Source organism: Nomascus leucogenys, unplaced genomic scaffold, assembly GCF_006542625.1.
Source record: "Nomascus leucogenys isolate Asia unplaced genomic scaffold, Asia_NLE_v1 Super-Scaffold_249, whole genome shotgun sequence".
NCBI lineage: Eukaryota > Metazoa > Chordata > Mammalia > Primates > Hylobatidae > Nomascus > Nomascus leucogenys.
This window is the reverse complement of record NW_022095768.1, coordinates 2,934,328-2,948,042: the sequence shown is the minus strand read 5'-3', so window position 1 is coordinate 2,948,042 and position 13,715 is coordinate 2,934,328. Positions and strand designations below refer to the sequence as shown.

At 45.2% G+C, this 13,715-nt stretch overlaps 1 protein-coding gene across 8 annotated transcripts in view; it reads left to right on the top strand.

The window, feature by feature from the left end:
• The first annotated feature begins 3,620 nt into the window (after positions 1-3,620).
• RHOT1 (ras homolog family member T1) overlaps positions 3,621-13,715 on the top strand; it is a 111,871-nt gene continuing 101,776 nt past the window's right edge. For 5 of the 8 annotated variants that reach the window (XR_004028940.1, XM_030807906.1, XM_030807902.1 and 2 more), the window contains exon 1: positions 3,768-4,029. Coding sequence is in view for 7 of the 8 variants with exons in the window: in XM_030807906.1 (XP_030663766.1) it covers positions 3,954-4,029 (76 nt within the window). In the remaining variant the exon portion in view is untranslated. Of the gene's footprint in view, positions 4,030-13,715 lie in introns of all 8 variants that reach the window. The other 3 variants (XM_003279368.4, XM_003279371.4, XM_003279369.4) reach the window with 1 other exon arrangement.

The window sequence follows — 13,715 nt, the reverse complement described above, 5'->3', positions numbered from 1 at the left end:
TATGCCCCGCTAATGAATCTTTTCTTTTCTTTTCTTTTCTTTTTTTTTTTTTTAACATGGAGTATTGCTGTGTTACCCAGGCTGGAATGCAGTGGCGTGATCTCAGCTCACTGCAACTTCCACCTCCCGGGTTCAAGTGATTCTTCTGCCTCAGCCTCCCGAGTATCTGGGATTACAGGTGCCCACCACCATGCCTGGCTATTTTTTGCATTTTTAGTAGAGATGGGGTTTCACCATGTTGGTCAGGGTGGTCTCAAACTCCTGACCTCAGGCGATCTGCCCACCTCATCCTCCCAAGTGCTGGGATTACAGGCATGAGCCACCATGCCCAGCCTTTCCTATTATATTAACTAATTTAATCTTCACAACAATCTCATGAGGTATGTCCTATTGTTATTCCCATTTGGCAGATGAGGCACAGAGAAGTTAAATAATCTGTCCAATGATGCACAGCTAGTAACTGGCACAACTGATGTTCAGACCTAGCAGGCAGACTCCAGCATCCTTAGTCTTCATTGTTGTTGTTGTTGTTTTTAAGAGATGGGGTCTTACTCTCTTGCCCAGACTGGAGTGTAGTGGTACAATCACAACTCACTGCAGCCTCAACCTCCTAGGCTCAAGCCATCCTCCCACGTAGCTGGGACTACAGGTGTGTGCCACCACGTCCAATTCATTCTTTAATTTTTTTTTCTTTTCCTTTTTTTTCTGGAGACAGAGTCTTGCTTAATCCCCCAGGCTGGAGTGCGGTGATGCGATCTCGGCTCACTGCAACCTCCACCTCCCGCGTTTAAGACATTCTCATGCTTCAGCCTCCCAAGTAGCTGCGATTACAGGCGCCCGCCACCACACCTGGCTAAGTTTTGTAATTTTAGTGAAGACAGTATTTTGCCATGTTGGCCAGGCTGGTCTCAAACTCCTGGCCTCAGGGGATCTGCCCACCTCGGCCTCCCAAAATGTTGGGATTACAGGTCTGAGCCACGGCGCCCAGCTTAATTCTTTAAAATTTTTTGTAGAGACAGAGTCTCCCTATGTTATTCAGGCAGGTCTCGAACTCCTGGGCTCAAGCAATCCTCTCAACCCCAGTCAAGCTTCCCTGCTTTAACCACCGACCTGTGCTGTCTCCAGGAGAACATCAGAGTGACCCCTAATGGACATCTGTTAACATCATAAGGAGGGCATAAGGTTCAAGGCAAGTCAGCGAGCCAGACTGGCAGAAGTATAGATGATCAGGAGATGGCTGCAGACTGTAGAAAGAAACTTACATTGCAGGGGAGGCAAACCCTGGCATACCAGACTCCCTCTCCCCAGCTTTAGCAAGTGCTGGCCTCAGTTTGTACCAAACCATATCCACTGTTCGCTGAAAGTGCTTGATATTGCCTCTTATCTGCAGCTCTTAAGTTAGGTTTTTTTTTTTTAGATGGAGTCTCACTCTGTCGCCCAGGCTGGAGTGCAGTGGTGCGATCTCAGCTCACTACAACCTCCACCTCCTGGGTTCAAGCGATTCTCCTGTGCCACCACACCCAGCTAATTTTTGTATTTTTAGTAGAGACGGGGTTTCACCACTTTGGCCAGGCTGGTCTCGAACTCCTGAGCTCAAGTGATCCACCCGCCTCAGCCTCCCAAAGTGCTAGGATTACAGGTGTAAGCTATTGTGGCGGCCTAGTCAGATTTTTATTTTTTTTATTTAGAGACAGACTCTGGCTCTGTCACCCAGGCTTGAGTGCAATGGTGCCATCATAGCTCACTGCAGCCTTCAACTCCTGGTCTCCAATGATCCTCCCACCTCAGCCTCCCAACTGGGACTACAGGTGCATGCCACCATGCCCAGCTAATTTGTTTATTTTTTGTAGAGATGGGGTTTCGATGTTTCTCAGGCTGGTCTTGAACTCCTAGCCTCAAGAGATCCTCCCACCGCAGCTACCCCAAGCTTTGGGATTACAGGTGTTGAATCACCATACCTGGCTGGATATGGATTTTCAAGTAAGTTTTATTTACAAAGGAGTTCTTTGCAATATTGTATCTGTGATGTCCCTCTAAATAAATTCTTTTTCCCAGCCCCTGCCTACCAGACATTACCCAGTACACATCTACAACCTCATGAAGACCTTGTTACTGCTCACCCTCTTGGAGAAGCCCCAATGAATCAACATTGTCATTAACTGGCAACGCTGATTGAGAGCTCTTAGGGATCTAGATTCTTTACAAAGCTGCATGGTGCAAGCAGTGCCCTAAAGAATTTGCCCCTCTGGGCCGGGCGTGGTGGCTCACGCTTGTAATCCCAGCACTTTGGGAGGCCGAGGCGGGCGGATCACGAGGTCAGGAGATCGAGACCACGGTGAAATCCCGTCTCTACTAAAAATACAAAAAATTAGCCGGGCGTGGTGGCGGGTGCCTGTAGTCTCAGCTACTCGGGAGGCTGAGGCAGGAGAATGGCGTGAACCCGGGAGGCGGAGCTAGCAGTGAGCCGAGATCGCGCCACTGCACTCCATCCTGGGCGACAGGGCGAGACTCCGTCTCAAAACAAAACCAAAACCAAAACCAAAACCAAAACCAAAACAAAACAAAACAAAAAACCTGCGGATCACAACTTTTTAGTGACTTTTTTATATGATAATAATGATAGCTGAGATTAGTAGGGCACACACTCTGAGTCTGGCACTGTACCAAATGCTTGACAAGTATTATAGTATTTATTACTCACAACCATCTCAAGAGGAAGGTATTATTATCATTATTTCCATGCTACAGAAGAAGGAACAGTGGCTGAGAGAAGTAAAAATAAAAGCACTTAGTCGGGATCGCAGAGCTATTATGTGGAGCCTAGATTCAAACCCAGGAAATTTGCCAGCAACTGTTAACTGCTGCAAGAGGCCACATGACTTCTCCTAGGAGAAAGGGAGATTGATATTACGCACATTTCATTCCCTGTGTTTATTATGTAATATTTAAGATAGAAAAAATGTACATTATGCACAGATAGTGCTTCCTCATTAATTTATGTATTTTATATTTCCCACTGTGTGCCAAGCATTAGGGATGTGATATATATTCGCACGCGTATGTGTATATATATATTTGCCATTGTGTACCAAGCATTAAGCATGTAACAACAAATTCCTCCCGATGGAGAGGGTCAGGAGAAAATTAAGGCAATGTTAGAAAAATCATTTAGAGTTTATTATCCAGTGCCACCTCCGTGTCTAGCATTACACTGGGTAAGCCTGAGTAAAGAAGAGTGTCCGAAAACCCTGCCATAAAATAAACTACATAGACAGAAAAAAAGTCACTTAGTTTGGTTATAAAGAAAGGAGTCTGTTCACACAGCGTAAAAACGAATCTTATAATCGTATTTTATAAGCATCACAGGCAAAAGCAACTAGGGTGACGGGCTTTGGGGAGTGGAAAGCGCCGGATCCTGGGAGCCAGTCGCCCTACTCGATCAAGCATTTTCTGAGGGCCCTGTCCAATAACGTGGGGACGCAGCTGAAAACCATGCAAACTGATCGCTGCCCTCCCGGAGTTTATAGTCTGGTGAGAGTCACTGCCAAGCTCTAGCTGTGTGACTTTGAACAGGGAATTTCTGTCCCTATCTATAAAATAAACGGGGTTAAACCACGGAATCCGCCATTCAAATTCCTGGCCCAAGTGTCTCCGGGGTCGCGGTGCCGGGAGGAGGGTGGGCGAGGCTCCCTGGGCCTGCGCTGCCGCGGCCTGACAGCGGGAGCGCTGTTCCGGCACGGAGAGCGTTCGCATTCCGAAAGCGCGTGTCCCTCGCCGCGTGCCGTCGTCGTCGCCGCCGCCGCAGCCCGCTGGGCCGGAGGAGGCGGAGCTGGTGCCGTCCCGGCTCTCCTGCGGGGAAGCAACTGAGGGGGCGGCACGGCGGGCCTCGGCGGCCGAAGAGGCTGGCAGGTGGCGCCGTGGGGTGGGCGCTCCTAGTGAGAGGAGTCCACTCCATGCGTGCGGGCGGAGGCCAGCCCCCGAGAGCCGCCGACATGAAGAAAGACGTGCGGATCCTGCTGGTGGGAGAACGTGAGTCCGCACCCTCTGGCCGGCCCCTGAGTCCCTGCCCTCCCTGCCCCTGCAGCCCCTGTGGCCCCTGTCGCCCCTGCAGCCCCAACTTTTGCAGCCCCGGCCCTTCTCGCGCCTCACAGCTCCGCTCGCCTTTCTCCGCGTTCCTAGGCCTTCCAGCCCCTTTGCTCTTCTCTTTTGGCTGCCCGCCGGCGGCCCTCACCCTGTCACCTCACCTGGGCCCTCCAGAGATCTCCTTTCCCTGTTCCCCAGCCGTCCTCCCAAGCCATGTCCCCATTAGCCCCTAACCGCCCGACCTCATCCCTCCGAAGGTTCTCTCCTCCTTTTGCTCTTCGAACCCTGTCCTTCTGGGCCTCACAGTTTCCCAGGCCGCCTCCTTTCAGACCTTCTTGTCTTCTTCTGGAGATTCCCTTGTCACTGCCAGGCAGGTGCTAGAATAAGCAGACTGACCAATAGGGATTGCGTGAACCGGCTCCCGGGGAAGCTGGGGGAGGGCTGCAGAACTATCGACCTGTGGGCAAGGTCAGGTTTCTGCATTTTTTTGGCACTCGCAGTCTTCACTCCCTCTATGTATTGACATTAAGATATGAGTAGTGGAAAGGGCCGGATCCTTTATAGCAATACTTGTACTTTGCATTGAACTAACTCCTCGTACTCGAGATATTTCATCAAAATTTTTTTCTCAACTTCGAGTTATGCAAGCGCTCAATGAATTAGAATTATCTGGGGAGGGTCCAATTATTGTTACCCTAAAGCCTAATCTTTGCCCTCTTTTTAAGCATTATTTATTCCATAGTTACTTGGTAGTTAACTTATTAATAACCACAGGCACACAGACATTTGATATCTCCCCCCACCCAGAAATTTCATACATTTCACCTTTTGAAAATATAATAAAGGAGAGTTGCCTCTGTTCACTGACATGAGGACACAACAGCGGGGACTTCTTGATATCACTCTGCAAGTTATGTGACTCAGTTGCTAGGACTAAAATAAGAAAGTGGGCCAGGGAGAACTGGATTGTTTGTTTTAAAGTGTTAATACATTCGTTAATAGTCTGCCATTGCTGTTTCGAAGCATTCTATTCTAAACCATTATTTCTTTCTTGGTAACCCCTCAGGGTCACCATGATGGAATCCCAAGGAGAAAGTTAACACGTTTTTACCCTCTTCTGTAGTGTTCTTTGAGTTCACTGAAATTTCATCCACCTGCTGTTTGGAGAAATCTTCCTTTAGAATTAGAATTTAGGAGTAAGCTTAGCCAGCCGTAGTTTACTTTTTGATTTGCAGTTGTAAATTTTAATTTTTATTTATAACTATATCTTAATCTGTATTTTTCATCGACTTCCTTGACAAAGTTCAGGAAGGTGTTATTTAACATATAATTCACGCTTATGCTTTTGGAGCAAGGTAGGGAAAGTGAGTAGACGACTTGCTTGAAAAACTGGTCCTTAAATATATGATGAAATAGTTTGTTGTTGTTGTTGTTTTGAGACAGTCTCGCTCTGTCACCGAGGCTGGAGTGCAGTGCCGTGATCTTGGCTCACTGCAACCTCTGCCTCCTGGGTTCAAGAGATTCTCCCACTTCAGCCTCCTGAGTAGCTGGGACAAAAGGCGCACGCCACCATGCCTGGCTAATTTTTTTTTTTTTTGTATTTTTAGTAGAGATGGGGTTTTACCATGTTGGCCACGCTGGTCTCGAACTCCTGACCTCAGGTGATCTGTCTGTCTCAGCCTCCCAAAGTGCAGGGATTACAAGTGTGAGCCACCACGCTTGGCCATGAAATAGTTTTATAGTACAATAATTTTTATACTAATTTTTAAAAAATAGAGTCTATGTTTTGGGTTTATTTTTGAATATAGGATCAATATTTTGAATATCATTAGTGTGTAAAACATCTAAATAGGCTGGGCATGGTAGCTCACATCTGTAATCCCAGCACTTTGGGAGGCCAAGGCAGGTGGATCATCTGAGGTCAGGAGTTTGAGACCAGCCTGCCCAACATGTTTAAACCCCATCTCTACTAAAAATACAAATACTAGCTGGGTGTGGTGGTGGGTGCCTGTAACCCCAGCTACTAGGGAGACTGATGCAGGAGAATCGCTTGAACCCAGAAGGTGGAGGTTGCAGTGAGCTGAGATCGCACCACTGCACTCTAACTTGGGCGATAGAGTGAGACTGTCTCACAAAAAAAAAAAAAAAAAAAATCTAAATAGAAGTGTTACACATACAAACAATATGTCATCCTTAGGACATGTAGGTTAAAACATTAGCAGTATTACTTGGGCCGGGTGCGGTGGCTCACGCCTGTAATCCCAGCACTTTGGGAACCCAAGGCGGGAGGATCACGATATCAAGAGATTGAGACCATCCTGGCCAACATGGTGAAACCCTGTCTCTACTAAAAATACAAAAATTATCTGGGCGTGGTGGTGTGCGCCTGTCGTCCCAGCTACTCGGGAGGCTGAGGCAGGAGAATGGTGTGAACCCAGGAGGCGGAGGTTGCAGTGAGCTGAGATTGCGCCACTGCACTCCAGCCTGGGCAACAGAGCGAGACTCCGTCTCAAAAAAAAAAAAAAAAAAGTTAGGTCTATTTTAGTAGTGATCTGATACATGTATTTATCAACAACATTGACATTAGAAAAAAGTAGTAGTGATTTGAGTTGTTGCTTACCTGTTTGAGCGAGTCTAGTTTTCAGATGTAGTTTTAACATGTTTAATTGAGAGGAACAGGAAAAGCAAAGAAAAAGAAGTATCTTTGTATTATTGTTGTAAAGCCTCTTCATTCATTCACTATCACTTCAGTAGTTGCACAGTGATATTTTGTTGCTGTCAGTGTCTTTCTCTGAACCATAGTAGCGCATCATTCACCAAAGCTCTGAAATAGTTGTGAATGGTTTCAACATTTTGTTGACTAAACCATTACGCTGTACTGTTGAGGTGAAATGGATCTTTTCTTGGCCCACTTCTCATCTATCCAGGTTTTAATGCTAACTAATTGCTTAGTGATTGTTTAGTGCTTAGATCAAAGAAGTTACTATTTATATATATATTTTAAGGTATTTATTTGCAAGGAAAGCCAAAGTGTTTTAAATATTATCTGCATCTTATTTTTTATTTTTATTTTTTATTTTTAGATGGAGTTTCGTTCTTGTTGCCCAGGCTGGAGTGCAATGGCGTGATCTGGGCTCACCGCAACCTCCACCTCCTGGGTTCAAGCGATTCTCCTCCCTCAGCCTCCTGAGTAGCTGGGATCACAGGCATGTGCCACCACGCCCGGCTAATTTTTTGTATTTTTGGTAGAGAAGGGGTTTCACCGTGTTAGCCAGGATGGTCTCAATCTCCCAACCTCAGGTGATCCTCCCACCTCTGCCTCCCAAAGTGTTGGGATTACAGGCGTGAGCCACCGCTCGGCCCACATCTTAATTATTGAACAAACCAAATACAAATCAGGCCAAATCAAAAGTCAGCTACTATTCCTTAAACAAAACAACATTTTGCCAGGTGCACTGGCTAATGCCTGTTTTCCTAACACTGGGAGTCTGAGGTGGGAGGATCGCTTGAGCCTAGGAGTTAAAGATCAGCCTAGGCAACATGGCGATTCTCCATCTCTACATAAAATAAAATTTTAAAAAATTAGCCAGGCACGGTGGCACACACCTGTGGTTTCAGCTACTCAGGAGGTTGAGACAAGAGGATTGCTTGAGCCCAGAAGGTTGAGGCTTTGGTGAGCCATATTTGTGCCATATTTTACACTCCAGCCTGGGCAAAGACCTTGTGATGACAACAACCAAAAAAACAAGGCCAGGCATGGTGGCTCACACTTGCAATCCCAGCACTTTGGAAAGCCGAGGTGGGAGGATAGCTTGAGTCCAAGGAGTTCGAGACCAGCCTGGACAACATAGCAAGACCTCGTCTCTAGAGAAAATAAAAAAAAAATTAGCTCGGCATGGTGGCACATGCCTCTAGTCCCAGCTACTTAGGAGACTGAAATGGGAGGATTGCTTGAGCCTGGGAGGTCAAGGCTACAGTGAGATGAGATTGTGCCATGGTACTCCAGCCTGGGTAATAGAACAATAGCCTCTCTCAAAAAAAAAAAACAGACCGGGCATGGTGGCTCATGCCTGTAATCCCAGTATTTTGAGAGGCCGAGGCAGGTGGATTGCCTGAGGTCAGGAGTTCGAGACCAGCCTGGCCAAAATGGTGAAACCTTGTCTCTACTAAAAATACAAAAATTAGCCAGGCATCGTGGTGTGCACCTGTGATCCCAGCTACTCAGGAGGCTGAGGCAGGAGAATTGCTTGAACCTCAGAGGTGAAGGTTGCAGTGACTGAGATCGTGCCACTGGACTCTAGCCTGAGTGACAGAGTGAGACTCTGTCTAATATAAACAAACAAAATTTTAAAAATCTGCCGGGCACAGTGTCTCCTGCCTGTAATCCCAGCACTTTGGGAGGCCAAGGCAGGCAGATTACTTGAGGTCAGGAGTTCGAGACAAGCCTGGCCAACATGGTGAAACCCCGTCTCTACTAAAAATACAAAAATTAGCCGGGTGTGGTGGCACACATCTGTAGTCCCAGCTACTCTGGAGGCTGAAGCAGGAGAATCGCTTGAACCCTGGAGGAGGAGGAGGTTGCAGTGAGCCGAGATGTGCTGGCCTGGGAAACAGAGCAAGACTCCGTCTGAAAAAAAAAACTTTAATAATGCTCCCACACAGCTGGATGAGGTGGCTCATACCTGTATGCCAAGCACTCTGGGAGGCTGAGGCAGGAGGATCACTTGAGGCCAAGGAGTTCGAGACCAACCTGGGCAATGTAGTGAGATCCTGTCTCTACAAAAAATTTAAATATTAATGGCTGGGCACAGTGGCTCACTCCTGTAATCTCAGCACTTTGGGAGGCTGAGGCAGGAGGATTGCTTGAACGCAGGAGTTTGAGACCAACCTGGGCAACATAGTGAGACCCCACCTCAAAACAAAAGAAAACAAACCACAGCACTATTAGCTAGGCATGGTGGTGTGCACCTGTAGTCCTAGCTACTGGGGAGGCTGAGGTGAGAGGATTGCTTGAACCCAGAAAGTCGAGGTTGCAGTGAGCCATGATCACACCACTGCACATCAGCCCAGGTGACAGAGCAAGACTGTCTCTTAAAAAAAATTAATTTTTAATGACTGGGCACAGTTGCTCATGCCTGTAACCCCAACACTTTGGGAGGCCAAGGTGGGCAGATCACCTGAGGTCAGGAGTTTGAGACCAGCCTGTCCAACATGACGAAACCCAGTCTCTACTAACAATACAATAATTAGTCATCTGTGGTGGCACGTGCCTGTAATCCTAGCTACTCAGGAGGCTAAGGCAAGAGAATGGCTTGCACCCAGGAGATGGAGGTCGCAGTGAGCTGAGATCACACCACTGCATTCCAACCTGGGCGACAGAGTGAGACTCTGTCTCAAAAAAAAAAAAAAAAAAAAAAAAAAATATATATATATATATATATATATATATAAATAATAGTAAACAGGTTAGTTTTCATCTTAATGGAGTCTTCTTTTTAAATTAAATTGAGATATATTTGTTTTCTACTAGTTAAGTTTATTAAGAAAATGGAACTGTTATCTTCTTTTAAAAGGAATCTGGCAGCTCTTTAACTGGTTTGTCTAACTCTGATTACCATTGCAACCTCTGCCAAACTAGTTCAAAATTCCATTGGCTTTGGCCTTGACTTTTGCAATATCTCCCTTAACCAGTCTTTCTGCTCCTGCTTTCCTCCATTTTCCATGGAGCAGGCAGATTCATTTTTTTTTATTTTTAATTTTTTTACCCTGAAGTATAGATTCAAGCTGTCCTGAATATATACAGATTCATATTTAGAAAATATCTCAGATTCTGCTATGCACCTTAAAAATCATCTAATGTGCCAGGTGTGGTGGCTCATGCCTATTATCTCAGCACTTTGGGAGGCCGAAGCAAGTGGATCACTTGAGGTCAGGAGTTCAAGACCAGCCTGGGCAACATGACGAAACCTCATCTCTACAAAAAATACAAAAAATTAGCTGGGTGAGGTGGCATGCACCTGCAGTTCCAGCTACTTGAGAGGCTGAGGTGGGAGAATCACCTGAGCCCAGGAGCTCGAGGCTGCTGTGGGTCATGACTACACCCCTGCACTCCAGCCCTGGTTGACAGGGTGAGAATCTGTCTCAAAAAATAGATGTATATCATCCAATGATTTCTACTTTCATTTAGAATAAAGTCCAAACTTTTTAATGCCGTCCTATAAGGCCCTCCACAATCTAGCCCTTACTTCTCTTTTATGCTACTCTCTCCTTCATTGCTCTGTCTATAAGAAGGCTCTGACCTAGGCATTATCCCCATAACCATGTATATTTGTACATTTTTTGTTCTGTCTCTTGGGCTAGAAAAGAATCATCATGAAGGCAGGGGATTTGTCTTCCTTCTTGCTGTATCCCCAGTGGCTAGAACAGACCTGGCACAAAAGAGGCACTCGGGTATTTCTTAAAAGAATGAAGGAGTTCAAGCTAGTTCAGTTTGTTTAGACTTTCCTTGTTTTCCAAACCACTCTTCTTTGTCATAAAAATTTGATCATTTTTCTTTATTATTATTTTATTTATTTATTTATTTATTTATTTTTTGAGACGGAGTCTCGCTTTGTCGCCCAGGCTGGAGTGCAGTGGCGTGATCTCGGCTCACTGCAAGCTCTACCTCCCGGGTTCAGGCCATTCTTCTGCCTCAGCCTCCCAAGTAGCTGGGACTACAGGTGCCCACCACCACACCCGGCTATTTTTTTTTTTTTTTTTTTTTTTTGTATTTTTAGTAGAGACGAGGTTTCACCATGTTAGGCAGGATGATCTCGATCTCCTGACCTCATGATCTGCCTGCCTCGGCCTCCCAAAGTGCTGGGATTACAGGAGTGAGCCACCGCGCCCAGCCTATTATTATTATTTTTTTGAGACAGGGTCTTGCTCTGTCGCCCAGGCTGGAGTACAGTAGTGCCATCTCGGCTCACTGTAACCTCAGCCTCCCAAGTAGCTGGGATGACAGGCATGCACCAACCACGTCTGGCTAATTTTGTAATTTTTTTTTTTTTTTTAGTAGAGACTGGGTTTCACTGTGTTGGCCAGGCTGGTCTGAAACTGCTGACCTCAAGTGATCCACCCACCTCAGCCTCCCAAATGCTGGGATTATAGGTGTGAGCCACCATGCCTGGCCTGCTCTTTTTTTATTTTTTTGAGACAGAGTCTCACCCTGTCACCCAGGCTGCAGTGCAGTGACACAATCTCGGCTCATTACAGCATCAGCCTTTCGGGTTCAAGCAGTTCTCCTGCCTCAGCCTCCCAAGTAACTGGGATTACAGGCACATGCCACCACGCCTGGCTAATTTCTGTATTTTTAGTAGAGACAGGTTTTCACCATGTTGGCCAGGCTGGTTTTGAACTCCTGACCTCAAGTGATCCACCCACCTTGGCCTCCTGAAGTGCTGGGATCACAGTCATGCGCCACTGTGCCTGGCCTAAGATCATTTTAAAGCCATATTGCTAATCCCAGCACTTGAGAGGTTAAGGCAGGAGACTTGCTTGAGCCCAGGAGTTTGAGATTGGCCTGGGCAACATAGTGAGACCCTGCCTTTACTTTTTTTTAACTATTAAAAAAAAAAGCCATATTGCTTTCCATTCTGGTCTTTGTTGGAATGATATTTAAAGATTAAACTGGCCAGGCGCGGTGGCTCACACCTGTAATCCCACACTTTGGTAGGCCGAGGCGGGTGGATCACAAGGTCAAGAGTTCAACACCAGCCTGACCGACGCGGTGAAACCCTGTCCCTGCTAAACATACAAAAATTAGCTGGGCATAGTGGCGTGTGACTGTAATCCCAGCTATTCAGGAGGCTGAGGCAGGAGAATCACTTGAACCCAGGAGGCGGAGGTTGCAGTGAGCGGAGATTGCGCCACTGCACTCCAGCCTGGGTGATAGAGTGAGACTCCATTTCAAAAAAAAAAAAAAAAGATTAAACTGCTCCAGTTTCAATTACACTGTGTTTACTACCTGGGTAATATTCTATGGCCAGGGATGTTCAAACACCCATTGAGGTGAAATGGATCTTTTCTGGGCCCACTTCTGATGCGTGCAGGCTTTAATGAAAATTGCTTAATAAGGGCCGGGCACAGTGGCTCACGCCTGTAATCCCAGCACTTTGGGAGGCTGAGGCAGGCGGATCACAAGGTCAGGAGATCGAGACCATTCTGGCTAACACGGTGAAACCTCGTCCCTACTAAAAATACAAAAAATTAGCCAGGCGTGGTGGCAGGTGCCTGTAGTCCCAGCTACTCGGGAGGCTGAGGCAGAAGAATGGCGTGAATCGGGGAGGCGGAGTTTGCAGTGAGCCGAAATCATGCCACTGCACCCCAGCCTGGGTGACAGAGTGAGACTCCGTCTCAAAAAACAAAAAAGAAAAAGAAAAGAAAATTCCTTAATAAGTATTTAGTGCTTAGATAAAAGAAGTTAGGCTGTCTTTAAATGCAGAGAAAGCCAAAGTTCAAACATCCCTGGCCATAGAATCCATTCTGCATAAAGAGTCTATTCTGTTCATACAGAGTCCTTTCTATAACATCCTCACATATGTATTGAAACCTATTCTCTGCTGTCTTTTATTGCTTCACCAGTTGGTTACTAGTGTTGATCTCGTTTGAAGGAGAAGGATAGCTGAGCGATAGCTTTTGTTCTGCAGGCCACATCATCTGCATATGGGCAATGAAATTGTCCTTTGGAACAATGTTTAGCTATTTCGCCAAATGCTAAAGTTTTCCAGTTAAAAATGTAACTCCATAGTTACCTTCCTCCTCCCAGTGTATTCTAATTTCAATAACTTAGGAAGAGCCAACAAGGCTTCTTACTAAAGAAACATAAAAATGAGGAGTAGTTCTCTTTGCCACTTGAAGCAGGGGGTGTTTGTTATCAAGAAAAATAGCCAGTATGGCTAGTAGAGTGGTAATTGGAACCAGAGAATGTTATTTCTGCTTCATGAATATTAGGAATTTGCTGTCATTTGGAACTAGATGTTCAAAAGATATGATGAAAAGACAAATTTGTAGCCTGGATAAATCTAGATAATGTGTTCTATAGTGATGAATTATGTTTTCCATGGATGACCTACTTAGAAGCATGGAGTCTCAGAACTGTGGCATATTCTATTGAACTGGATCAGAAGGCCTTCTGTCCTTGCGGATAATTGTGGTCTTGCTTTTAATTTTTATAGATTACTTCAATATTTCTCAGGCAGAATAGAAGAAATAGAGACCATTAGTCGGTTGGCTAATGAAGGTTAATTTTTTTGTCCTCCATATTAATAACATACTAAGTGTTTGTATCAAATGTATTTATATTACATTTTATACATTTTATTATAAATTTTATTTGTAATTATTTGTTATGTTTTATCATGAAATACAATGTTTTATATGCATTTGTCCTATAATTTTTATAGTAAATATAAAGTTTAATTAGTATAATTTAAGAAGAGCTTGGGATTTTTGTTTCATCATAAACAATCTTTATATTCTGAAGCAGTTAAAAATATGTAGTGTTTATATCATATTTGCCATTATTAAGATACCTTTTTGATTGTAAGCATATTTAAATAGTTTTTAGAATTTAATATTCATTAAATTTCATT